The sequence below is a fragment of the Macaca nemestrina genome, chromosome 8 (genome assembly GCF_043159975.1).
Source record: "Macaca nemestrina isolate mMacNem1 chromosome 8, mMacNem.hap1, whole genome shotgun sequence".
Classification (NCBI taxonomy): Eukaryota; Metazoa; Chordata; class Mammalia; order Primates; family Cercopithecidae; genus Macaca; species Macaca nemestrina.
The window spans coordinates 96,717,749-96,745,129 of NC_092132.1; the positions used below are offsets into that span (position 1 = coordinate 96,717,749).

The 27,381-nt window shown below is 41.1% G+C and overlaps 1 protein-coding gene across 8 annotated transcripts; it reads left to right on the forward strand.

Moving 5' to 3' along the window:
• The first annotated feature begins 291 nt into the window (after positions 1 to 291).
• CLXN (calaxin) lies at positions 292 to 25,507 on the forward strand. 8 transcript variants are annotated; one of them, XR_011607048.1, is made up of 10 exons: positions 317 to 469; positions 2,297 to 2,377; positions 4,031 to 4,154; positions 4,881 to 4,985; positions 5,988 to 6,139; positions 6,724 to 6,828; positions 10,719 to 10,804; positions 22,588 to 22,809; positions 24,232 to 24,316; positions 25,193 to 25,507. XR_011607048.1 is itself a non-coding variant. In XM_011765418.2 (7 exons), exons 1-6 carry the CDS (start codon positions 412 to 414, stop codon positions 10,776 to 10,778), a joined length of 636 nt encoding a protein of 211 aa, XP_011763720.1. In that variant the 5' UTR covers positions 292 to 411; the 3' UTR covers positions 10,779 to 10,804; positions 10,886 to 12,130. The 8 variants fall into 8 exon arrangements, 1 of the variants encoding a protein (XP_011763720.1); XR_011607043.1 differs by lacking the exon at positions 2,297 to 2,377 and having other exon boundaries at positions 292 to 469; positions 3,999 to 4,154; positions 22,584 to 22,809; positions 25,193 to 25,506; XR_011607042.1 differs by lacking the exon at positions 2,297 to 2,377 and having other exon boundaries at positions 292 to 469; positions 3,999 to 4,154; positions 25,193 to 25,506.
• Positions 25,508 to 27,381: the final 1,874 nt, after the last annotated feature.

Consider the following 27,381-nt stretch of genomic DNA (forward strand, 5'->3'; position numbering starts at 1 on the left):
TTTCAGATTTTAATGATTTACACTGCAATCAAGCAAAAAGGTTGCGAACTCAAAAGCCAGCAACAACTGAGCATTTAAACTCCAACGTCCACAATCAGAATACAGCCCTCAAGGCGGCCAGCTGGGACCCTGCAGGCAGCACCGCGCACGCAGGACCTAGCGCACGCCGCCGTTGAGCCGATGGGCGGAGCTCAGTTGTTGCCATGGCCACGTCGCGGGCAGCCTGGGAGCCAATCCGCGGCGGATCGAGCCGTTGCCTTGGCTACACCGTCTGTTAGGGCAGCGCACGCTATCAGTGACTGAGACCTCACCGCGTTGCCCCAGCACCAGGGCTCGCGGGGGTCCCGGGAGAGTATCGGCAGCCGTGCGCCCCGAGACCCCCGCCGCGGCCCGATTCTCTGAGGGCCAGGCATGAACCGCAAGAAGCTGCAGAAGCTGACAGACACCTTAGCTAAAAATTGCAAGCATTGTAAGTAAGAATCTAGTGCTGGACAAGTCGAGGCTCCTGGACCGAACCTGGGTCCCACCCGGTGCCAGGGTCCGCTGTTCTGCCTGCTTCCGGCCTCCTGGGCCTGTGTGGGCTACCTACCGCCCCTCCACTCCGGCCCCTTAGGCGTAAGTCAGTGGGTGAATCCCCGGGGTGCCAGCTCCTTGGGTTTGATCTTAGGAACCCAGGCCTCCACCTCTAGTGCTACCTACACTCCCACACATGCATTTACTTGCTTCTCCAAGCCTCTTATTTTACCTGATAGAAACATGTGATGTTAGCCTCAGTGAGGTGTAAAATAAATGCTAAAACCCACTGGTCTCAAGAAAAGTACCACCACCAACGTGCACTCACCCTGCTTTCTAGCTCGCATATACACTCGCAGGTACAAGTTCTGGAAGCTTACCAAGAGACCCATAGGAGAAAACGGTGCTCAACTTCTCAACATCTTTAGGAGATGTTAGTTGTGTCATCTCATCTGTGCCTCAGAACAAGATTTGTTTGGAAACCAGAGTTCAGCACAACTAAACACGCGGAAAAGAATGGATTCCCAACTTTAGACTCCCACTTTCCTGTGGCCCCTAGTGTTGAAAGATAAAGGAGACTTTGCAGGTGACAAGATGAGCCCTATTTGAAGGCACCTGCTCTAATCTCGCATTTGAAAGGGTGGTACTGGAATTTCATAGGAAACTTTGAGTTTATATTCAGACTGAAAAAAATAATTGCACTTGAGCAAGGAAACCATGGGTATGGTTTAGTGAGGAAGATATTGCCTGTCGAGCAAACTTAGAAGTTGTGTGTTCATTGCAAATCTACTGGTCACTTGAAGAAACAGAAGCAACAATTCCCCAAATATCTGCATTGCTCAAAGAAGAAGGAATAAACATGTTGATGTAGTTTTAGAGATCATAAGATCTAGTGCATTCTAATTATCATTAGTGTCTGATTTAATACCTGGTAAGAAATGCTCTCTTAGTGGGATGGTGACGTAAATGAATGTTATGGTATGTGTAAGCATCTTAAAATGTCTAGGAAAAAAAATCCTGTAATTTAAGGTATTATTATGACTACTATACTCTGATGAGAGTTTTGTTCTGTTATTGTTTTTCTTAAAACACTTTCATTTCTGGGAGAAGAATAGGTATTCTTCTAGTAAACATCTAGTAAACATTTCTGATAAATATTCAAAAACAATGCAATAGCTGCTATACACAATACTGATTTTGTCCCTTTCCATAAGTTTGAATTTGAGTTAGTCTCTGTTCAGTAAGTTTGAATGCATTGCAAACAATCATTCTGTAAACAATCAAAAGGTGAGTGTATATTTTTAAAGATAATTAAAAATATGGCAGGAAAAAGTCTACTCTTGATTTTTTTATTTACTAAAAAAATTTTAATGAGTCTTACAAACTTAGATGATTATTACAGTCTATAGAAATAGTTATAAGTCATGGGTATTATAATAATTTTAAATTTTCTTTAACAGAAGAACTTTCCCCTAAAGTTAAATTTTGTTTTAGTTGCAAGACAATAAAACTATCAAGAGTCAATGGATAAATTTTGTAGAATCAAAGAAGAGTGAAAGATCTTAAGAGAGCATCTAGTTCATGCACCATTCTACAGATATGTTCTGCAGGACACATTTAGAGCATTCCAAGAAGATGAAAATCTGTTCTTGAATTTTCTTCAGTTTCATTTAATATTGTATTCTAGAATTTAAGAAATGTTTAGCAATAAAAGTTTTCTTATGGCTAACCTTTGATCCTTTGGGTAATAAATTAAACTAACTTTTTAAAATTTTTATTTCAGCTGAGATGGAAAAATGGCTAACCAACATCCCCTCTACTACCATTTTATATACATGAACAGAGTACATCATTCTTCATGCAGGTTTTTCTTCCCCAACCACTAATAGCTCTTGCTTTTTAAGAGGTTTGTGTGTGTGTATATGCGGTTACATGTAACATGAAACTTACTATTTTAACCATTTTAAGTGCTTACATCCACCTCCAGAACTTTTTCATCATCCCCAGTGGAAACTCTACCCATTAAATATTAACTCACCATTCCCTCCTCATCCTAGCCCCTGGCAACTACCATTTTACTTTGTCTCTATAAATCTGACTAAGTACCTCATATATGAGGAATCATACAATATGTGTCCTTTCGTGCCTGGCTTATTTGACTTAGTGCAATGTCCATAAATGTTCATCTATGTGTCAGAATTTTCTTCCTTTTTAAGGCTGAATAATACTTCGTTGTATGAATACGCCACATTTTGTCTATCCATTCCTCCATTGATGGACTCTTGCATCTGTCTTTTGACTGTTGTGAATAATGACACTATGAACATTGTTGTGCAGGTTCCTGCTTTCAGTTCTTCTGAGTATGTATTTAGAAGTAGAGTTCCTGGATCATAAGATAATTGTGTTTAATTTTTATGAAGCGCCATCATACTGCTTTCCAGTGACTAACAGCTGTTTTTAAAATCATAACCATTATATTGTTTCCTACTGTTTATTTGCTGAATCTTTTTTCCCAAAGTTTTTAGTGTTTCTCTTTAAATGTGGTTCTCCAAACCAGATATCTCACAAAAGCCTGTACTGACCTCTAGGATGAGGTGTGATTTTTCCATTCCTAGATGCTGTCTTCTGTTATACACATGCAGGTTTTGTCCTTGTTTGTTAAAATGCTCAATGATAGTTTTGTCTGGTTTCTAAATAAATTTTCCCCAACTTCCTCCCATACTTGGTATTTGGGCTCTTATATTATCAAGACCAGGCAATAACCCTTCCACCTACATTCTCAAATGGGGATTGGAACACAAATAATTAACTCGGTATTTATAACCATGGTCCTTTATACAATAATGTGTATGAGCAAGTATCTGTGTGTGTATATATCCTTTAAATAAAAATGTCCTTCCTCCAAACTATTACTGAATACTTGCATGTCAATTTTTACATAATCCTCAAGAAGAGCCATATTGGGTGCTAAAATATGCTTTAAAGCTTTTTATTGGAAAACTGGTGACTCTAGTTTCCAAAATCTGGCTTATGAATTCATGAAGCCTAAAGTGAAATGAAAATCGTTACCTAGTTCTCATGAACCTGACATCTATTTCCAGGGAAAAGAAGTTGTAAATCTCATGAATGCCATAGTAAAAATATTGAGAAAAAGTTACCATTTTTTAATCTTACCATTCTTATTTTGAGTCATATTTCTACCAGCCTTGTAGAGTTTAGAATCTGACACCACTATCATTATTCCAGTAACTTGGCTAACATTTTCATATTTTTTCCCTAAACATGAGAATTCCTGTTTGGAGGGTATGCTACTTCTTTAATTTCTATTAAGTTAAGGGTCATTAATCTCAAAACAGGAGAGTCTTCTATTGACAATTACCTATTTGATGTCTTTGATGTTGTTTGTCAGTAAACTTATTGCAAAATTTAAGTTAGAACTTAAAGATTAAAGATTCACTTTTGTTATATCTATTTTATTCTTTCAGTTAATAAATTTGAAGTGAACTGTCTTATAAAGCTTTTTTATAGCTTGGTGGGAGCAGTAGAGAGGCAAGGTCTGGTTATTGGACTGGATCGTAATGCATTTCGAAACATCCTGCATGTGACATTTGGAATGACAGATGACATGATTATGGACAGAGGTAAGAGACACGCAAGATTCAAATTAGCCAAATCCAGCCATAACTGGGAAAAAAAAAAAAAAAAGGTTTGGTGCTTGGATATCCTCTTGGTAGGAAGCTTAGTGTTTTGCATTCCCAGTGTCATTGGAATATACAAATTTAATTTTGAAAAGATCACAGAAAAGGAGGTAATATCAGCTTTATTTTGTGTATTTAAGAAGAAGACAAAGTCATGTTGACTAACTACCTTTCTCTTACCTTATATCAGAAAACCTAAAACATTTCGATTTCTACTTAATAAACATAATAGAGTAGTTTTAAAAGGACATTTAAATTCTTTCCATCACAGAAAATATTTCCATGACAAGATATAATTCTATGCATCAAGTAATGACTTGAGTAACAAAAATATAAAGTATTTTATTTATATTAGTATATTTAACATATCTAATTAATATGATCAACTTATTTTATAGCAACATACTTATTATTAATTAATGATCAATATACTTAGACATTGAGAATTGTATTTGTTCCCACAAAAACATTTTAAAAATTGAATGTTTAATAAAACAGTTTCATGATATTATGATGTCTTAGTTTCCTCTTTCATCAAATGAGAAGAGAATATTGGACTGTACAAACTGAAGTGTTCTCTTAATTTTAAAAGTGAGTGATGCCAATGTAGATTCTTTACTGAGAATTATCATGCAGGACAGGTGTTCCATTTAACCTCTTTCCCTTTAGTATTCCGAGGTTTTGATAAAGATAATGATGGCTGTGTAAATGTATTGGAGTGGATTCATGGATTATCACTGTTTCTTCGAGGATCTTTGGAAGAAAAAATGAAATGTAAGATTGCAGATTGTCCTATTGGTTTGTACTTTATGAATAACATATCTAAAGCACTTAAATCAGTGTCCTTCAACCCAGACAGTAAAGTGAGTTTGTTGGTTGGCTGGCTAGTTGGTTTGAATCCCACCGGCCTATTTTATGGAATGAATTCAAGTCAATAAAATATGAAAGAAAGTTAATAAAAAAAAAATTCAAGTGATTCTGAGAAGTAATTTATGCCAATGAAGACTCCATAGGCATTACTACACATGCTAATTATGTACATATACATTTATGTATTAAGCATTTGACAGATTTTACTTGAATTGTAACCATAAAACTAGAGAATATTGATTCCAGTGTTCTTATTCTTAATTAACTCTCAGTTGATTCTGATGAACTCTGCTTATGAGCCATATTTCAATCAGTTTTCCAAGATTTTCAAGGTGAAGATATTCAAGTTACTGTTCCTTGGTATGCTTTTTCATAATTGAGAGTCAGGAAATATTTTCTTTTCTTTTTTTTTTTTTTTTTTTTTGAGACGGAGTCTTGCTCTGTCACCCAGGCTGGAGTGCAGTGGCCGGATCTCAGCTCACTGCAAGCTCCGCCTCCCGGGTTTACGCCATTCTCCTGCCTCAGCCTCCCGAGTAGCTGGGACTACAGGCGCCCGCCACCTCGCCCGGCTATTTTTTTGTATTTTTTAGTAGAGTCGGGGTTTCACCGTGTTAGCCGGGATCGTCTCTCGATCTCCTGACCTCGTGATCCGCCCGTCTCGGCCTCCCAAAGTGCTGGGATTACAGGCTTGAGCCACCGCGCCCGGCCTGAGAGTCAGGAAATATTTTCTAAAGATTATTGAATATATATCCTAGTATACATTGACACTTACAATGGAATCAGGCTGCACGAAGACCTGTGGGGTTGGTACAGCATGAAGATAGAACTTGACCCTGAAAACTTTATCAGAGAAAATATTACCTTACTGATAGCATCAAATTCATAATTTGTTATTTTTTTTAAAAGATTGTTTTGAAGTATTTGATTTGAATGGTGATGGATTCATTTCAAAGGAGGAAATGTTTCACATGTTGAAGAACAGCCTTCTCAAACAGCCATCTGAGGAAGACCCTGATGAAGGAATTAAAGATTTGGTTGAAATTACACTTAAGAAAATGGTAAATATGTATAATGTCAAGTTTTTCATTAAAATTTGTGGGCCAGATATGGGCTAGAAATAAGAATTTAAATTATAATAATTTTCAGTTCCCTGCTTGCTTAAATAAAACACATAAATTATGCTCCTCATTATAATATTAATAGTTCTTTTCAATTTCACTGCCCAACCTCTTATTTTTCTAGCACTTTCTTTTTTTTTTTTTTTTTTAAGACAGGGTCTCGCTCTGTCGCCCAGACTGGAGTGCAGTGGCATGATCACAGTTCACTGCATCATCAAACTCTCGGGCTCAAGCAATTCTCCTGCCTCAGCCTCCCAAGTATCTGAGACTACAGGCGCACACCACCATGCCCAGCTATTTTTTTTTCTAATATAGATGAGGTCTCACTATGTTGCCCAGGATGGTCTCAAACTTCTAGCCTCAAGGAATCACCCCGCCTTAGCCTCCCAAAGTGCTATGATTACAGGCCTGAGCCACCGTCCCCAGCCTAACACATTTTTAAAAATTAACTCTTGACTATGAAAAGAGCATGTATTTGCAGTAATCATTTTAGTTGTTGCCTAACATGTTTCTCATTCCCCTAGGATCATGACCATGATGGGAAACTGTCTTTTGCAGACTATGAACTGGCTGTGAGAGAAGAGACTCTTCTACTGGAGGCCTTTGGGCCATGTCTTCCTGATCCAAAGGTACTGATATAACTTTCCCTGAATGATAACCAAAGTACAATGTAGAACAACCCAGGACTTCTTGATTTAATGGGTAGCGGATCAGACAAATCCTGTCCACCCAGAAAGAATGTCTTTTAAATACAGAAAGCGCACTGAATAACCTGCTGATTCATTTCATGGTACTGTTGTGGCCTGGTGCTATGTTTCATTCATTAACTCATTCATGTCAGAAACAATTAATGAGGTTTAATGTTTCCAGGAGCACAGATGAAAGGCTCAGTGATTTTACTCAAGGGCTCATATTTTCCGGTGAAAATAATTACACAAGAGTATGATATGCATTATTATAATGATACTTAATTACATGTATGTGCTTCATCTATGCCAGGCAACGTTGTAAACACTAAGCCTCACATTGCCTCATTTAATCCCCATAACAACCATGTGAAGTAGGTGGTCATATTAGCCTCATTTTCCAGATGAGGAAACCAAGGCTTGGAGAGTTTAGGCACCTTGTCCAAGTTTACCCACTTATTAGTGGAATACCCTGGGTACCCTGGTGCCAGAGTCATAGAGATATGTGTAGAGTGTTGTGGAACTTGAGAAGGTCATCTAAACAGATGTATGGGAGGACTGGTAAATGGCTGGCAGGGCAGGGAACTTATCAGAATAACTGGTTTTCAAAGGACAAAATAGCCAGGTCAGATGGGAAAAAATAATCTGAGCAATGGATCATGTATGCACAAAAGAGAGACAGAAAGAGAGATGGAGCAAGAGATGGAACAGGAGATGCAGATGCATCTGCACTGGATGAGGTTTTGGTGTGCTCTGAGGCTGGCGATGAGGCTGCAGAAGCACAGTTTGTGGAGCTTGGAGCTCAGGTTTAGTCTTGAAGGTGACAAGGCATCCCTGAAAGATTGAGTCAGGTGGTGTGATGTGATATAGAAACAGTATCACTCTTCCCAGCCCTAGCATGTATCTCTTGCTGCCTACTTAACATGTCCACTTAGATCTCCGCAACAAATTTTTGACTTTTCCCCAAAACTCACCCCTCCCTCAGTCTTCCCTGTCTCATTAAGTGGCAAGCACATATGCCCAGTTGTTCAGTCAAAACCTAGGGGCCATCTTTAATTTATCTCTTTTAACACTATTAGCTACACCTCCAAAATATGTCCTTGAATATAGCCTCTTCTCCTCACATCTGTTCACCGCCACTCTAAGTTAAGCCACTGTCATATGTTACCTAGCCTAGATTGTTAGCTTTCTGGCTTCCACTGTCATCCCCTACTGACTTTTCTCTACGGTATCCAGTATGTTTAAAATGCAAATGTTGTCAGGCCCCTCCCTTGCTCAAAACCCCCCAGAGGGTTCTGAAGTGGACCCAGTGGGCCATTTCCCTCTCTCCACCCACATCTCCTATCATCTCCCTTCTCTCTTGCTGCTGGAGCCATAGCAGCTGGCTCATGTGCCTCCTCCATGCCTATGCGCTTGCTGCTGCCTCTGTCCAGAAGCCCTTTCCCCAGACTCTCCTGGGCCTCATTCTCTCACTTCATCCAGTCTCTGCTCCAATGCCACTTCCTTACAGAGCCCTGTCTTGACCATCTTAACAATCCTCCCTCTTCATCCCCTAGCCCTGCTTTCTTTCTTTTTCTTAGCAGCACTTTTTATCACCTAAGTATATCTGTCTTACCAAGTAGATGTCAGCTCACTGAGGCCAGGAACTTAATCTTTGTTTCACTGTTTCCCCACACCCTGTGTGTAGCACATGGTGTGTGTCTAGTAATGAGAGATGGATGGATGGATAGATGGATGGATGGATGGATGGATGGATGGATGGATGGATGATGTGGGTACATGGGTGAGTAGATGGATGGGTGAATGGATGAATGGATGGTTGAGGTGAGTGGGTAGATGGATGGATGAGTGTGTGGATTGGATGGATGGATGGATGGATGGATGGATGGATGGATGGATGGATGAATGGATGGATGGATGGTGCAAATGGGTGGGTGGATGCATGGATGGATGGAGGGATGAATAGATGGATGATTGGATGGATGAGGTGGGTGGATAGGTGAGGTGTGTGGGTGGGTAGATGGATGGTTGGATGGATGAGTGGGTGAATGGATGGGTGGGTGAATAGATAGATAGATAGATAGATAGATAGATAGATAGATGCATGGATAGATGGGTGGATGCATGGATGGGCAATAGATGGATGGATGGGTGGATGGATGATGAAGTGGGTCGATGGGTGAAGTGGGTGGGTAAGTGGGTAGATGGATGGATGGATGGATGGGTGAGGTGAGTAGATGGATGGGTGAGGTAGGTGGGTGGGTAGATGGATGGGTAGATGAAAGGATGAGTGGATGGGTGGAAGGACAGATGGACGGGTGAGGTGAATGTGTGGGTAGGTAGATGAGTGGATAGATGGGTGGGCGGATGGACGGATGGATGGATGGATGGATGGATGGATGGATGGATGGATGGATGGGGGACAGATGGATTGATGGATGGATGGATGGGGTGGGTGGGTAGATGGATGAGTGGATGGATGGATGGATGGATGGATGGATGGATGGATGGATGAGGTCGGTGGATGGGTTGATGGATGGGTGAGGTGGATGGATGGGTGAGGTAGGTGGATGGATAGATACATAGGTGGATGCATGGATGAGTGATGGATGAATGGATAATGAAGTTGGTCAATGGCTGAAGTGGGTAGGTGAGTGGGTGGATGGATGGATGGATGAATGGATGAGATGGATGGATGGGTGAGGTTGGTGGGTGGGTAGACGGATGGGTGGATGGTTGGGTGAGGTGAGCAGATGGATGTGTGAGGTGGGTGAATAGATGGATGGGTAGATAAAATGATGAGTCGGTGGGTGGATAGATGGATGGATGGATGGATGGATGGATGGATGGATGGATGGATGGATGGAGTGGGTGGGTAGATGAATGGGTGGATGGATGGATGGGTGAGATGGGTGGATGGGTGAGGTAGATGGGTGAGTAGATGGATAGGTGGATGGATGAAGAGATGAGGTGGATGGAGGGGTGAGGTGTGTGGGTGGGTCTCAGAAGTGCCTGATGGGGAGCTCTGGATCTCTCCATCTCCTCAGGAACTATTTCATCATTTACCTTTATCTTTATACCACATCTTCAATCTCTTCCCTCTCTAGTGAAACCTTCCCATTCGAATTTTAAAAGATTCAAAACTGTCCCATCTGAAAAGCAAAATGAAAGAACGAGAGAAAGAAGGAAAGAAAAGGAGAGAACTTACCTTAATTTCACACTTAGAATATTTCTTGTATAATGGTTTTCCTTCTCAAAGCCTAGCTTCTTGAAATAATTATCCACATTTAATACCTAACTACTATCACTTCTTCCCATCTACCCCTGAATCTGCTTTTGCAAGGTCACCCTCCCACCTTGTGAATAAATCCCGTGAATGCTCTTGGCTTCTTGCCTTACTGAACCACATCCCCCTCCCCTCGGCTCTCAGTACAGCCTTCCTGCTCCAGAGAGTGCCTTGTTACCAACCAAGGCCTGGCTGTGCCTTGATTGGTCCTCCTGGACTCCCATAGTCCACCATGTGCCTTTCCCTACCACAGCCCATGCAGCCCTGACTGACTCTTTCCAGTTTCTGGACAGTCTCTGCCACCGGGCTGGAGACTTTTGGCGAGCTCAGTCAATTGGTCTTGCTCATCTTTGTGGCCACAGAACCAAGCACTGTTTTTTGAGTGTAGTCATGAGATCTGTGAGTGAAATGCATGAACCAGAAGTTCTCGATGTCCACTCACCCTCAGTTATCCTGTCTCTACACACACTGAGGAGACATACAGAATATTTTGTGGTGTTCTACCTTTTTTGGAAATCCATACTAAATTGAGTACCTTTTTTTACAGAGCCAGATGGAATTTGAAGCTCAAGTATTCAAAGATCCAAATGAATTCAATGATATGTGAATACCTAAATGTCTATATTGTCTCAAGTGAGTAAAAAAGGAGGCACATATGTATTGCTTATTTTTTGTATTTAGTTCAGAAAAATGATGTTGAATTGTGTGTTTCAGGGTGAAGATGAGGTTCACTTACATATATCATTTGACATCAGTGTAAAGTGCAATTAAAATAGATGGAAGACAAGAAGTCCCTTATTAGATGATGGGTTTGGCAAGACAGTTAACTTTTCTAGAGATATTTTATCACATAGACTATCTGTCGAAGCACATAACTGGCATAAAACCTTTGGATTCATTAAATGAATGGAAAGATTATGTAATTATGAATTGTTAATACAAATATTCTGTGTCAGAAAGCAGCTGGGTGTACACTGAAAAATCATTGAAACGACTGGATTTCCTTTGAAACAATAAATAATGAAGATAGCATCAAAAGAATAAGAGCATTCTCTTATTGAGCATTGAAATGCCTTTCTGGTAGGCATTGAGGGAGATCCAGAGAGATGAAAGACACAAAGAAATCATATTATATTGAAATATAATACGATTTGCATTATTGTTTGAGGCTTTGGCTAAATAACCTTACTGATTGTAAGTGCCCGAAGGCAAGGGTTTTATCCACACACATCTTTGTCTGCCATAGCAGTTAGTCCTCTGCATACAAAGGGCAGTCCATAATTACTGTAGATTAGAAAACCAAGAAGTACCACAAGATAAATGCAAACTCTTGGTGAGCAGAGGGAGAACATGTACTGAGTTTCTTAGGTTTCATGGCTAATGCATTGGCACAGCTTTCAGTTATCCCTGCAGTCCTTCCAGACAGTCCCTGCCCCGTGCATTGCAGTTGGTTGCCAAAGCCCCCCTCTGTCCTGGCACCCAGTATTCCTCCATCCTGACTCCACGTATTGCCCCCTTGCCACTGCCTGAGTGCACCATAGTGTCCCCATCCCCCCACTGCCTGGAGTTCCCCTTGTGTTCCCCTTTATGAGGGCACATCCTAACTGTACCCTGCTGGCTGTGACCTCCTGAGGACAGACCTGGCTTCTCCCTGCATCTGGCTCCCCCGCACGTGCTGTGGGCATCCTGAGAAGCCTGAGAAAGAGAGGGCCAGGTTAGGCTTGTGTGAGCTGCTTTTTGCCTTCTTGGTACACACAGTAAGCAGTGGAGAGGGGTGTCACACCGTATCTGTTCTATCCTCATCTAAATACTGAAAGGCTAGGTGGGATAGGAAATCTTTCTTACTACATATGCATTAAGTTAAAGTAAAAGAGAATATTGTGTGAAAAAATGCACTGTTACTAATAAATGGAATAAACAGATCCAGGAAATAAAAGAAAACATACTTTACTGTGCAAGTTTTTTTTATATTTTAGATTCTTACACAGATGGACTTTGACACAATTTTTCTATTTGCAGTAAATATAAGCAATGCAACACACAATGCTTTTTTATCTTTATTGAGGGATAATTGGTAATTTAAAACTGTATATATTTAAGGTATACAACTTGATGTTTTTGTATTTGTATGCATTGTGAAGTAATCACCACAATCAAGTTAATTAACACATACACCACTCACATAGTTACCATTTTCTTTTTGTGTGTGTGAGCCACCCTTACAGCAAATTTCAAGTATATAACACTGTTAACTATAGTCACATTGCTGTGTATTACATCTCCAGAACTTACTCATCTTTCATAACTGAAACTTTGTAGCATTTGACTAACATCCCCCCATTTCTCCCCACCATACTATCCCCAGCCCTTGGAAACCACCATTCTACTCTCTCCTGCTATGAGTTTTGCCCTTTTAGGTCCCTCATATAAGTGAGATCATGCAGTATTTGTTTTTTTCTGTGTCTGGCTTATTTCAATTAGCATAATGTCCTCCAGGTTCATCCATGTTGTGGGAAATGACATAATTTCCTTCTTTTTAAAGGCAGAATGATATTTCATTTTGTGTGTGTGTGTGTGTGTGTGTGTAATGGGGAGACAGGGACACTATGATGCGCTTAGGCAGTGGCATGGGGCGAATTGTGGAGTTAGGGTGGAGGGACACTGGGTGCGAGGTGGGGCTTTGGCAACCAACTGCAATGCACGGGGCAGTGATTGTCTAGAAGGACTCTAGGGATACACTGAAAACTGTGTCATGTGTATATGCACACATATATACATATATGTATTTCATATATTCATTTATTCATTAACAGTCATTAGGGTAGTTTCCATATCATGGCTACTGTGACTACACTGAAATAAACATAAGGACACAGATTTCTCTTTATGAGGCTGATTTTATTTTCTTTGGTTATATACCTAGAAGTGGTATTTCTGGATCGAATGATAGTCCCACTTTTAATTTTGTGAAGAGTCTCTATACTGTTTTCTATACTAGCTGTACCAATTTGCATTCCCACCAGCAAGGATTCTCTTTTCTCCACATCCTTGTCAGCCCTTGTTATTGTTTATCTTAGTGATAACAGCCTCTGTAAGAGGGGATATCTGATTCTGGTTTTGATCTGCATTTTTCATAGACCTGTTGGTCACTTTTTCATAGACCTGTTGATCATTGCTATTATCTTTGAAAAATATGTAGTCAGGTTCTTTGCCCATTTCTAAATCAGGTTTTGTGGGGTTTTATGTTTGTTTGGTTTTTATTATTGCTATTGAGTTGTAGGTGTTCCTTACATATTTTAGACATTAACCACTTAGCAAATATATGATTTGCAAATTTTTTTCCAGTGGTTACCTTTTCACTGTTGATTATTTCCTTTTCTGTGCAGATTTGTTTTAAAGTTTAATTCAATCCCACTTATTTTTGCTGCCTGTGTTTTTGTCATCATATCCAAAAATCATTGCCCAGACTAATGTCATGAAGCTTTTCTTCTGTGTTGTCTTCCAATAGGTTTACAGTTGCAAGTCAACATTTAAGTCTTTAATCCACTTTGAGTTGATTTTTGTATATGTTATGAGATGGGGTCCAGTTTCATTCTTTTGACATGCAAATCCAATTGTCCCAACACCATTTTGTGAAGAGACTCTCCTTTCCCTGTTGTGTATTCTTGGCACCTTTGTGGGAGATCAGTTGACTGTAGACGCTTGGATTTATTTTAGGCCTGTCTTATGTTCCATTGGTCTATATGTTTGTTTTTATACCAGTACCATGCTGTTTTGATTAGTAAAGCATTGTATTTTGAAATCAGGAAGTATGACATCTTCAGCTTTGTTCTTCTTGCTCAGGAGTGCTTTGGCTATTTAGGGTCTTTTCTGGTTCCATATGAATTTTAGGATTGTTTTTTCTATTTCTGTGAAGAATGCCATTAGGAGTTTGGTAAGGATTGTATTGAGTCTGTACATCACTTTGGGTAGTATGAACATTTTAATAACATAAATTCTTCCAGTTCATGAATATGAGATGCCCTTTTATTAGTCTGTATTTTCTTTAATTTCCTTCATCATTGCCTTTATAATTTTCAGTGTATAAGACTTTCACCTCTTTGGTTAAGTTTATTACTATTTTTTATTTTTTTGCTGCTATTAGGAATGAGAATTTTATTAATTTTTTTCAGATAAGCTCATTTGTGGATAGAAACATGACTGATTAGTAAGTTGATTTCATGTCCTGCAGCTTTATGAAATTCACTTATTAGTACTAACAGTGTGTTGTTGTTGCTGTTGTTGTTGTTGTCATTGTTGTGTTTGTAGGGTTTTCTGCATATATGATGATGCTGTTTCAAAATGGAGGTAATTTTACTCCTTCCTTTCTAACTTGGATGCTTTATTGGGGGAACCCGCTCCCAATATTTCAACGTAGGTTCTTTCTATTTTCCATAAGTGTCAGCTGGCTGAGAAATAAAAAGAGACAGTACTAAGAGAGGAATTTTACAGCTGGGCCACCAGGGGTACATCACATATTGGTAGGACCGTGATGCCTGCCTGAGTCTCAGACCAGCAAGTTTTTATTAAGGGTTTCAAAAGGGGAGGGGGTGTAAGAACAGGGAGTAGGTACAAAGATCACATGCTTCAAAGGGCAAAAAACAGAACTACTAATAAGGGTCTAACAAAGATCACATGCTTCTGAGGGAACAGGACAAAGGGAAAAACCAGAACCACTGATAAGGGTCTATGTTCAGCGGTACATGTATTGTCTTGATAAACGTCTTAAACAACAGAAAACAGGGTTGGAGAGCAGAGAACTGGTCTAACCACAAAATGACCAGGGTGGAATTTTTCCCCACCCTAGTAAGCCTGAGGGTACTGCAGGAGACCAGGGCATATCTCAGTCCTTATCTCAACTGCACAAGACAGACATTCCCAGAGTGGCCATTTATAGACCTCCCCCCAGGAATGCATTCCTTCCCCAGGGTATTAATATTAATATTCCTTGCTAGGAAAAGAATTTAGTGATATCTTCCCTACTTGCACGTCCATTTATAGGTGCTCTTCAAGCAGAAAAATACAGCTCTTTTTGCCCGACCCCGCAGGCAGTCAGACCTTATGGTTGTCTTCCCTTGTTCCCTAAAAATCGCTGTTATTCTGTTATTTTTCAAGGTGCACTGATTTCATATTGTTCAAACACACATGGTTTACAATCAATTTGTACAGTTAACACAGTTATCACAGTGGTCCTGAGGTGACGTACATCCTCAACTTACAAAGATAACAAGATTAAGAGATTAAAGTAAAGACAGGCATAAGAAATTATAAAAGTATTATTTGGGAACTGACAAATGTCCATGAAATCTTCACAATTTATGTTCCTCTGCAGTGAGTCCAGCCAGTCCCCCCATTTGGGGTCCCTGACTTCCCACAACAATGCTTTAACTTCTTTTACTTGTCTAATTGCTTTGGCTAGAACTTCCAGTACTATGTTAAATAGAAATGGCAAGAATGAGCACCATTTCTACCAGATATTTGACAGAAAGTTTTTTTATTTTAATAATGATGTTAGCTGTTGGCTTTTCATACATGGCCTTTCTTGTGTTGAGGTAAGTTCCTAGTGTACTCATTTTGTTGAGAGATTTCATCATGAATGGTTGTTGAACTTTGTTAAATGCTTTATTTCTGCCTCTGTTGAGATGATTGTGAGGTTGCTTTCCTTTTAGTTATTGTGTTGTATCACATTAATTGATTTGCATATGCTGAAGCATCCTTGCATCCCAGGGATGAATTCCACCTGGTCATGGCGTTATGATCTTTTTAATGCACTGGTGAATTCAGTTCGCTAGTGTTCTATTGAGGATTTTTGTTCCAATGTTCATCAGGGATATTGGCCTGTAGTTTTCTTTTCTTGTGCTATTATTGTCTGATTTGGAATCAAGGTGATGCTGGCTTCGAGAAAGGAGTTTTTGAAAGTGTGCCCTTTTTTTCTAATTTTTAGAGGAGTTAAAAAATTAAAATAATTGGTATTCATTCTTCTTAGAATGTTGGGTAGAATACACCTAGAAAGCCACCTGGTCTGGACCTTTCTTTGTTAGGAACTTTCTGATTACTGATACAATCTCCATATTTGTTATTGGCCTGTTCAGACTTTCTGTTTCTTTCTAATTCAGTTTGGTAGGTTGCATATTTCTAGGAATTTATCCATTTATTTTGTTATCCAATTTGGGCATAGTAATTTTTCATTGTCTTTTATGATCATTTTTATTTCTGAAGCATCCATTGTAATGGTTCTTCCTTCATTTATGATTTTGACTCCTTTTTTTTTCTTAGTCTGCCCAGGAGTTTGTTAATTTTGTTTATCTTTTCCAAAAACCAAGTCTTAGTTTTGTTAATTTTTTTCTGTTCCCTATTTGCTTTATTTCTGCTTTTACCTTTATTATTTCTTTCCTTCTGCTAACTTTGGGCTTAGTTTGTTCTTTTCTTCTGGTTTTTTGAGGTGTGTAGTTAGGTTTGTTCACCTGAGATCTCTGTTCTTTTTTAATGTAGACATTTATCATCGTAAACTTTGCTCAATACTACTTTTGCTGCATTGTATAAGTTTTGTTGTGTTGTGCTTTTGTTTTTGTTTGTCCTAAGATAATTTTTAAATTCCCTTTGATTTCCTCTTTGAACAAATAGCTGTTCAAAAATGTGTTTAGTTTCTATATATTTGTGAATTTGCCCATGTTCTTACTTTATTGATTTCTAGTTTCATTCTGTTACTCTTGGAAAAGATACTTGTAATGATTTCTGTCTTCTTAAATTTGTTAAGATTTGTTTTGTGGCCTAACATGTGATCTAACCTTACATGTGTGCTTGAGAAGATTGTATTCTTTTGTTGTTGGATAGAAAGTTCTGTACATGTCTCTTAGGTCTTTTTAGTCCATAGTGTGTGCAAGTCATCTGTTTACTGATTTTCTGTCTGGATGTTTTATCCATTATTGTAAGTGGGATATTAAAGTACCTTACTATTACTGTATTGCTATAAATGTATTCCTTCAGATCTGTCAATATTTGCTTTATATACTTTAGGTGCTCTGATATTGGTTGCATATATATTTAAAACTATTATATGTGCCTGTTGAATTGACCATTTCTCAGTCCTTTGTCTTAAGATAATTTTTTACTTAATATCTCTTTTATGTGATATAAGCATAATCACCTCTGCTTCCTTTTGGTTACCATTTGCATGGAATATTTTTTTCCATCCTTTAACTTTCTTCTTATATGTACCTTTACATTTAAAGCAAGTCTCTTGTGGACAGCATATTTCTGGATCTTTTTAAAATCTGTTCAACCACTCTATGCCTTTTGGTTGGGCAGTTTAATCTATAATCATTTAAAGCAACCATTAATAAATATGTACTTATTATTGTCATTTTGTTTATTGTTTTCTGTTTGGCAGTTGTTTTCTCTTTGATTTGATGATGTTTTGTAATGATTGGTTTGGGGTTTTTTGTGTATATATTATAGGAGTTTTGGTAGTTATTTCAAGGCTTGCATAAAATATCTTGTTTATTTTAAGTTGATAACAATTTAACTTTGATCATACACAAAAAGTATACTTTTAATCCTCCCACACATTTTGTGTTCTTGTAGTCAGTTTGCTTCTTTGTACATTGTGTGTCTCTTACTAAATGTTTATCTTTTAACTTTTATGTTAGGGTTAACAGTAATTTACATACTACAGTGTTGCATTATTTCTGTGTTTGTCTACATATTTATCTTTACCAAGTAGATTTATGCTTTCATGTGTTTTCATGTTGCTGCTTACCATGTTTTTATTTCAAATTGAAGAACTCTCTTTACCATTCTTGTAAGTGAGGTTTAGTGGTAACAAACTTCCTCAGTTTTTGTTTATTGGGGAAAGACTTTATCTCTCCCTTTTTAAAGTATAATTTTGCAGGTATAGTATTCTTGATTGGCAGGGTTTTTAATTTTCTTTCAGTACTTTGAATTTGTTATCTCACTCTTTCCTGGTCTATAGGGTTTTTGCTGAGAAATCCACTGATAGTCTTATTCACATTGCCTTATATGTGATGTCACTTTTCTCTTGCTGCTTTCAAAATGCTCTTTGTTCTTGACTTCTGACAATTTGATTATAACGTATCTCATTGTACCCTTCTTTAGGTTGACCCTATTTTAGGCCCTTTGTGTTTCTTTTTTTGTTTTTTGGGGTTTTTTTAGACATAATTTTACTCTTGTTGCCCACCCTGGAGTGCAATGGTGTAATCTCGACTCACTGCAACCTCTGCCTCCCGGATTCAAGAGATTCTCCTGCCTCAGCCTCCCAAGTAGCTGGGATTACAGGCACGTGCCACCACACCTAGCTAATTTTGTATTTTTGGTAGAGATAGGGTTTCTCCATGTTGATTGGTCAGGCTGGTCCTTTGCGTTTCTTTAATCTGGATGTTCATTTCTCTCACAAGATTTGGGAAGTTTTCAGTCATTAATTATTTAAGTAAACTTCTTGACTCTTTCTCTTCTCCTTCTGATACTTTCACAATGCTTATATTTGTTCACTTGATTATGGACTATAAATCCTGTAGGATTTCATCATTCTTTTTTATTGTTTTTTCTCCTTTTTCTCGCCTGACTGGATAATCTCAAATGACCTGTCTTCAAATTCACAGATTCCTCCTCCTGCTTGATTGAATCTATTCTTAAGGCTGTCTGTTGCATTTTCTGTTTCATTCACTGTACTTATCAGCTCTAGAAATTCTGGGTTTTTTAATGACTTTTGTCTCCTTGTTGAACTTCTAGTTTTGTTCATATGTTGTTTTCCTGATTATGTTGAGTTGTCTGACCGTATTCTCTCACAGCTTACTAAGCTTCTTTAAACCAATCATTGTGAATTCTTTGTCAGGAAATTCAAGGATTTCCATTTCCTTGAGGTTGGTTACTGGAAAATCTGTCATGTTTCATTGGTTTTATATGTTTCTTGTAGCTTTGCATTTATATCTACACACAAAGGAGCAGTCACCTCTTCCAGACTTTTATGGGCTGGCTTTGGTAGGGAAGGACCTTCACCTATTGGTGAGTATGAAGGCACCAGCTGGGGTGTGACAGCTCTAGCTCCAGGTGGATACAACTTGGACTCTGGGCAGCTTAATCAGCTGGGATCAACATCAGTGAAGACTGTGGGCACCATCAGTCATAAAAACTGTGGGTGTCCATGATGGTGACAAAAACTGCTGAGGTCCTCAGAGGTGAAGGCTGCTAGACTTCTGTTCTCCTTTTTCCCCACAGAGAGAGGTCACAGCTAATAAGATCTCCTTTGTTGCCAAGCTGTGCCAGGGTAGAAGGTGGGGTGATGCAGATAAAATGCTTCCAACACTTTTATATACAGCTGTCCTTGGTTTGGGGTTGCTTTAATGGGTTCCTACAGCTTCTTCATTGTACTCTGGAGTATTCCCAGAGCTATTTTTGTTGGCAAGTAGTTGTTAAATTCTTGCATTTGTTGGAGAGACAAGAGCTGGGATCTCCTAGTGTATCATCTTGTTGATATTACTTGCATGCTTTTAATATTTTAACTAATTTTTCTGATTACAAAGTAATTTAGGTTCCCTGAAGAATATTTCAGATATTTAGGAAGTTATTTAAAATAACATGAAAATATTGGTTAATATTCTGGTGTAAATCCTTCCAAACTTTTATAATGCATTTGTAAGTACACCTACATTTTTGCAAAGAGAATACTATATTTTTCAGATGATCATATTGAAAATGCGCTTTTGTCTTGTTGTACTACTATTTTGTCAACCTTTTTGAGGTCATTATTTGTCTGTAGCTTGATTTGTAATGGCTGCCTGGTATTCCATCATGACTGACTTTATTAAACCACTTTCCTGCCATTGACATGTCAGATGTTTCCACATTTTTGCTGTTACAAATAATTCTAATACTGAACACCTCCTATAGATAAACCTTTTCACATAATGCAGTGCTTACTTTCTTAGAGTAAGTTTGTAAAAGTAGAATTATTGGATTAGAGTCTCTGCATAATTCTGAGATTTCTAGCACATGTTGCCAGATCACTCGTCAGGAAAGGCTTCCAACTGAACTGTCATCCCCAATGTATGAGACTCCCTTTCCCTGCAATATACATTCTTTTAATTTCCTTACCAGTATCACGGACCATCATGAGCATGATTTTAATTTATCATTTAAAGTACTAATCTTAGACATCTGTACCTAAACTTTTTACTGTATGTTGAGTGTATACTGACCTCCCTATGAATAAGCCTCTTTTATTACTTGACATTATTTAAACCTAAAAGATGTTAACAACAAGAAAAATCCTAAATAATTTTAATCCGGCCTAAGATGATCATGGCACTTGACTCTAAGAATTCATAAGCTCTGTCCAAGAGCCTCTCAATATATCTAGAACACGTCTCCTCTGCTGTTCATCATAAACTGCCAAATCACTTCCTTGTGCTGCTATATCTAGATTGATGGATTCTCTTAATTTCACCACTGTACCAACTCAGAAATGATTGTAACGCTGAAAATTCACTCACCACATAGTAAGGGTATCTGAGTACCCTTGAGGTAGCTTAAAGGAAGAGTTGTCTCTCCCCTCTTGCCCATTCTATGCCCTCACCTCCACACTGCTAGGCTTTGGCCTGACTTTTCTCCCCTCTAAGTACAGCCAAACTGGCTGACCTTGGTCTTTGCCTGGGTTTGCAGGGGGCTGGGTTAAGAATGTGGATGAGCAGTTATAATTTGGGGGATTAGTAATAGTCTTCCTCTAACTGGCTCCTCTCATTGGCTTTCCCTTCTCCTCCCAGCAAGCCGTGTGGAGTACCAGAAAGCCGGGCTAGGCTCCTTTAGGAGAGGTAGACATCACCTCGCAAGCAGCATGGAGAGATTCTATTTGGGAAACAATTAAGTGCTTTTTTTTTAACTGCAGGATTTTAAAACCACCACTGAAAACTGGTAGTCCTGCATTCTTAACCTGCAAATATCTCTGTGTACAAGACTGCACTTGTAAGAAACCAGGCCTGCAATTGCTTGCACCATAAAATCATCCAAAACACTCACTAAGTTCCTACTTTGTGCAACACCATGAGGGTTAATATAGTCTAAGTCAGTTATCCCTGCCCTAACCCCATTCACCATGTAAAGTGATAATTCCACGTGCCACTTGTGTCGTCACCTGTCACTGCTTGGATTCATGGTAATAGCACCTCTCCTGCCTCCCGTCACAAAGTTGTATCATTTGTATTAAAGAAGGTTGTTAAAGGGGATTCAAATCAATTACTTTGAAACTATGAAGACAACCATCGGGAGAAAGTTCCTTTGAGCTGCTCTGTAGCTCCTATGCTTTTCCTGACCCTGTGTCTTATCTCAGGGGGCCGTTTCCTCCCAGAGTCACCTCTGACGCTCACCCAGTCGTTCACAGCTAGTGGTTAGTTCTCACCAATCTCACCAAGTGCGACCAAGGGAGGATTGTGAACTGCATTAGACATAGACTACAAAAGATACATAATAAAATAGAAATTTAACCCACATATATACAAATTACAATTTAGCAAGTTGTGAGGATGCTATGGTTATATTTCCAAAAGAGGCAGAAGTAATAGATCTGCATTTTCTGATGAAGTGACTGCCCTGTCTGTCAGAGATTGAGGCAGATGGTGTCTTGCAGTGTTTTCCAGTCTAAGTTGCCATTGAGGGAGAAGCCCTCCCAAACACGTAGCAAGTAAATCAAAGCACACTTCTCACAGATATATCTCAAGTAAACTTGCTCAGTTTCTCTTTCTTTCTTTCTTTCTTTCTTTCTTTCTTTCTTTCTTTCTTTCTTTTTTTAGACAGAGGAGTCTCACTCTGTCGCCCAGGCTGGAGTGCAGTGGCATGATCTCGGCTCACTGCAACCTCTGCTTCCCGGGTTCAAGAGATGCTCCTGCCTTAGCCTCCTGAGTAGTTGAGATTACAGACACGCACCACCATGTCCGGTTAATTTTTTGTATTTTTAGTAGAGGCAGGATTTCACCATGTTGGTCAGGCAGGTCTCAAACTCCTGACCTCGTGATCTGCCCTCCTTGGTCTCCCAAGGTGCTGGGATTACAGGTGTAAGCCACCGTATCCGGCCAAACTTGCTCAGTTTCATGGGAAAGTTAAAAAGGCAGGAAATCTAATGAAGGCATCCTCAGTGAGGCTGGGCACATGTCAGAATTTGAAGTACCTTTATCGGCATCACTGCCCGGGCAGCAGCTCACTAACCCAGCTCCACCACTTGGTCATTTGTGGCTTTCTGTGGACCTCAGGCTTCCTACCTAACCCATCAAGAAAATATTCTCCGCCTAAAACACACATTCTCTCATTTCTTTTTACTTCCTTCTTTTCCGTTTTGCTCCACACTGCCCCTATTATGTGGTCCCAGCTAGGCCCACAGAGGTCCCTGGGGTGAGATCTTGTCAGCATGGAGGACATTTGGATGCACTGGCTGAAACCCAGGCTGCCTTCTCCTAGCCTGAGCTGCACCTGTCCACCTCCCATCTGCATTTCCAAGGCCTCATGTGGATGAAGGGTACCTGAGCAGCCTGTTCCCTGAGGGAGGACACCACCACTCGGAGCCACACAGCCCGAAGACAGAGAACAGTGTGGAAGTAAGTGGAAAGATTTAGGAATCTTCTGTGAGTGGCATTTAGAGTCACTACCTCCCAGCAGAAATAATTAGCCCAAAAGCACTGGGAAGTCTGGGAGGTTAATTAAAACCATTTAGTCATGTCTTCCTTCATGAATCCTTCAGAAACATGATAAAGTCAGAAAATGGAATAAATGAAATTTTTAAGATCCCCATAATCTTAATAATACATGATACGAAAATCCAATGAGCACTTTTGTTCCAAATATCGGGCTAAGCATTTTACATGCATTATCTCACTAATTTCTCCCAATTATCCTAAGAAGTAAACATTACTTACTATTTTCAACCTACAAACTGGATTTAAGAAAATCAGGAACCTCCGATGTGTCTCACCTGGAAAAGGGCAAAAGCCAAGAACCTTATCTGGTTCTAATGCTGAAGACTTTTGTCTAAAGCAAATCCTTTCTCGCCACATATCCTCCACTTACTCCCGTGGAGTGAGTGAGTGTCTCCAGCTCCAGAATCTCCCAACGGACCCTCGTGGCTGCAGGCAGAGTTGCTATGTGGTGTACATGTATTCTGAGATGATCGATTCCTCTCCTATCCACTCTTCTCACCTGAACATACCTTGGGATTTGCTTTCTTTAGTGGGAGTTTCTGGCTTGGATGTAATGCCTTTCATATTTGGTGCTAGTAAGAATCTGGACATTAGGCTGGGACCTGGCGTTACCAAGAGTTCAGATGTAGTGGAGAACATGGAGTGGTCACTAGGCTGGAAAACTCTGTTGGCACCAAGGGAGGCAGAGTGAGAGGAGTGTCAACAGACTATGCTAAGAGGGAGGAGAGGCGGAGACCATCGCCTGTTTGTGAGGAGAATGGTGGAAGCCGGACTCCTCAACTAGAGAGGGACAAGGAATGCTTCTTTGAGCCATCTTGGATGATGTCAGGGAAAGGCTTCTACCTAGAGAAGAAGAAGATGCCAATGATAAGGGATCATGAGATGAAGTGGCAAACATAATAAATTATAATGTGGTGCTTTTCAGGTGCCAGTCCCTAGCCCAAGGATAGACAGCTGGGACATGGTAGAGCTGGGATTTGCACCAGATCCGACCTGCAACCCAGGCCCTTACCCGTGTTCTAGCCCTGACTGCCTCTTACTGTCACAAGATACCACCTGGCATGGCACAGGTCACATGAACTTTGAAAGTCTGATACAAGTGAAAAGTGATTATAGATTGGTAGGAACCATGGCATTTATCATCCCAAATGGGATGCTGTCATGAAAGGAGATGCTCATAGTTACATAAGCACAATGTAATCTGGGATTGTCCCAGGCAAAGCACGATGTATTGTCACCCTATTTATAGGTTATGAATTACTCCACAAATTACATTTATGTAAAATGGGAATAACACCTGCTCTCTCTGCCTCTACCTCACAGGGTTTCTGTAAGGCAGGATTGAATGAGATAATGTCTGTTACATCATGTTACAAAGAGGGAAGCTGTTTCCCCCTTTGAACAAACTGTAAGTATGATCTGAATGCATCGATTATGGTAGGTGTGTCAGGACAGTGACATGTGTGCCCTATCTTGGAGCGTGCTTAGGTTCTTCATAGGTGCTCATGTGTAATGATTAAGTATGGGCATCAAAAGTCTGGAAATGGGGAACCCGCATGGCATTGCTTAAGTCTCTTACTAGTATAAGGAACTTGTAGGATATTTCTAAAATACCTTTAATAATTGAATTTAGAAAACCGAATTTCATGAAAGTTGGGTAAAGTGCTGGTGTAAACATCACGAGAATGCTCCTGAATGCTACACCCTCTTGGAGTCAGCATTAGTGCAACTACCTCCCCCCTCCACACACACACACACAGACACATACACATCTCCCTCACAACACACTCAGAACATACAGACATACAAACCGTAGTGTATCCCGTTTACCACATGCAGTAGAGTTTCTCTCTCATCCCATCAAGAGTTCACTAATTCTAAAGCAATTGGCATCACACTGCTCACGTCTAGGATTCTGATTAACCACATGCAAGATTTAATGTGTTTGTTATGCTGGCTCTAACGTGCTAAAATATCAAAGGGAAATTAATGAGATATGATTTGTATGAAGACATAAAAGTCTAAAATCCCATTAGATAAACATGAACTTACATCCAAGTTACGAGAGCTCCAACAAGCCAAATTCATGCCGTGGTCCACTTTCTGTGTTCTTAATTGGGATAGTGTGAATCTGACTAAGTGCAAGGCAAGCTGCTTCCCTCTTCATATCTCTCATTACTTGGTACTGTACTTTGATTCATGTAAACACAGAAAAGAGCATAGCAGCCCCAGGAATTCAAGTTAGTCGCTAACCAGGAAGTGGGTGCACCCTCCGTATTTCCAGGGACCCTGGCGGTTATGCCGTGGGATGTGTGCGTGATGTGTGCAGCCCCTGCAGTCAGCGCCGGCAGACCCCATCCCAGACAAGGACAGTGCTGCGCAGAAGCGGTCCTGCCCCTACCTGCAGGGAGCACTCAGTCTAGAAGAAGAGTTGCTGTTTGCTGTCTTGAAAACGAAAGGAGGAGGAAGAGGAGGAGAAAGGAAAAAAGGACGAGGAAAACAAAACCACGGAGGGGGGCGAGGGGGAGGTGGAAAAACAAAAAGATTAACTCAGTGGAGAAAAAAGTTTTCATGCCATGAATTTTTTTATAAAAGGAAACAGGTAAGCAGAGAGTTAAGGGATTGGTGTTTTTCTCTTCTTTCATGGCCACAGAATGCTAGAAAATCAAATGGCAGGTCTGGGAGGGACAGCCTTGCTCCACAGAGTCTACTGAGAGGTGGTGCAGTGGGGAGACAGAATCGCAGCAGGGCAGGATGTGGAGCAGGCCAGGGCCTGCACCAGCGCCCAGGTATGCGGCTGACAGGCAGGGCGCTGGCCCGCGGCAGGTGCAGCACCGCCAGTGCCCGCGGCCCCAGGAAAAGAAAACCTGCAGGTGCCGTCAGGACATGTCCTGAGCCTCCCAAGCCACACGCTTTTCTGAATAGCTGTCCTATGCTCATTGTCTGGCTGCAAGATGATGGTGTGCATTGGGAGGGGACGAGAGGGAGGGAGTGGTGTGTGGAGTCTCCTGCTCCGGTGGCTTTGATGACACACAGGGGCGGCTTCAGAGAGAGGAGCAGTGGGAGGAGGTGGGGCAGGCACTGGGGATCCTGGGGGGCTGTTGTGGGCTGGCTGAGCCTGTGCCAGAGGAGCGAGGGTGGGGGGTCCCCTGCCAGTCCCGGGGCTGCTCCTCTTCCCCCGGGAGAGCGCCCCTCCCTGCCCTCTCTCCCAGGCTGCATGGACGTGGGCAGTCTGTTGGCTGCGGAGCACCCCTGTGAGTATGACCTACTGTCCTTACATGCCCGGGACTCTCCTCTGCCCACCTTCAGCCATCTGCAGCACAGTGGCTCTAAGCATTTCAGTTCAGTGCTCACGGTCCCAAGAATTTCCAAATGCTGCCTGAGTCCCTGCACATCCCATGAGCGCACATGGGTTAGCGCACACTGTGGGTGCTCCGGAGCTTCTCTGTGGAGTTACCTCTCAGCCTGCTCATGACCTGTCACCAGAGGCAGTTCTAAAAATAAGCAATTATCACATTCAGCTGGATGCAGGAGAATGCAATGCAGCCACTTGTCTTTTGCCAGCTCTGAATACCTGATCAAGGGGATCTCCCACCCTCCTCAGAAAGGGCTGGCATACATTTTGGGGGAGTGGGGAATAGAAGGGCATTTTGCCTTTGAGGAAAGTTAACTCTGTGTTGTGGCGGTTGTCGTACTGACTGCAGCCAAGGAGCAAGGAGGCAGGCATGAAGGCAGGGCAGTGCTTCCGGCTGGGCCCAGGGAAAGGAGCAATGCTCCCTGGCTAGACCCAGGGAAAGAAGCACTGCTCCCCAGCTAGATCCAGGGACAGGTGTAGTGCTCCCAGCTAGATCCAGGGGAAAGCTGCTCCCCAGCTAGACCCAGGGACAAGAGTAGTGCTCCTGGCTAGACCCCAGGAGAGAAGCAGTGCTCCCAGCTAGACCCAGGGACAGGAGCAGTGCTTCCCTGCTAGACCCAGGGACAGGAGCAGTGATTCCCACCTAGACCCAGGGACAGGAGCAGTGATTCCCACCTAGACCCAGGGACAGGAGTACTGATCCCCAGCTAGAGGTGGACCCAAGCCCTTCCTTCCTTCTCCAGCCTCAGAGGGCCACTGCTGCAGCCCCCTGGAAAGGGGCTCTGAGCCCTGCACCCTGCCGTGTGCTCTGAGCCCTGCACCCTGCCGTGTGCTCTGAGCCCAGCTCTCACAGCTGATCCCCCTGGATGGAGCAAGTACACCTCTGCTTGGGCCACTGAGCAAGAACTCAGCGCCATGCCGGGGATCCCTCCTCCAGGACCCACCATGCCCCTGAGTCCACCCTACACGCAGAGGAGGCGGCAAGGTGGAACTGCACCCTGGGTGCCTGGAGCACTCGGTGCTTCACTTTACACAGTCTTTGAGGGGTGGGGGTTTCCTCAGAACACCTGCCATGCAGAGTGGGGAAGATTTAGGTGAATAGACTGAAAGCACCTAGA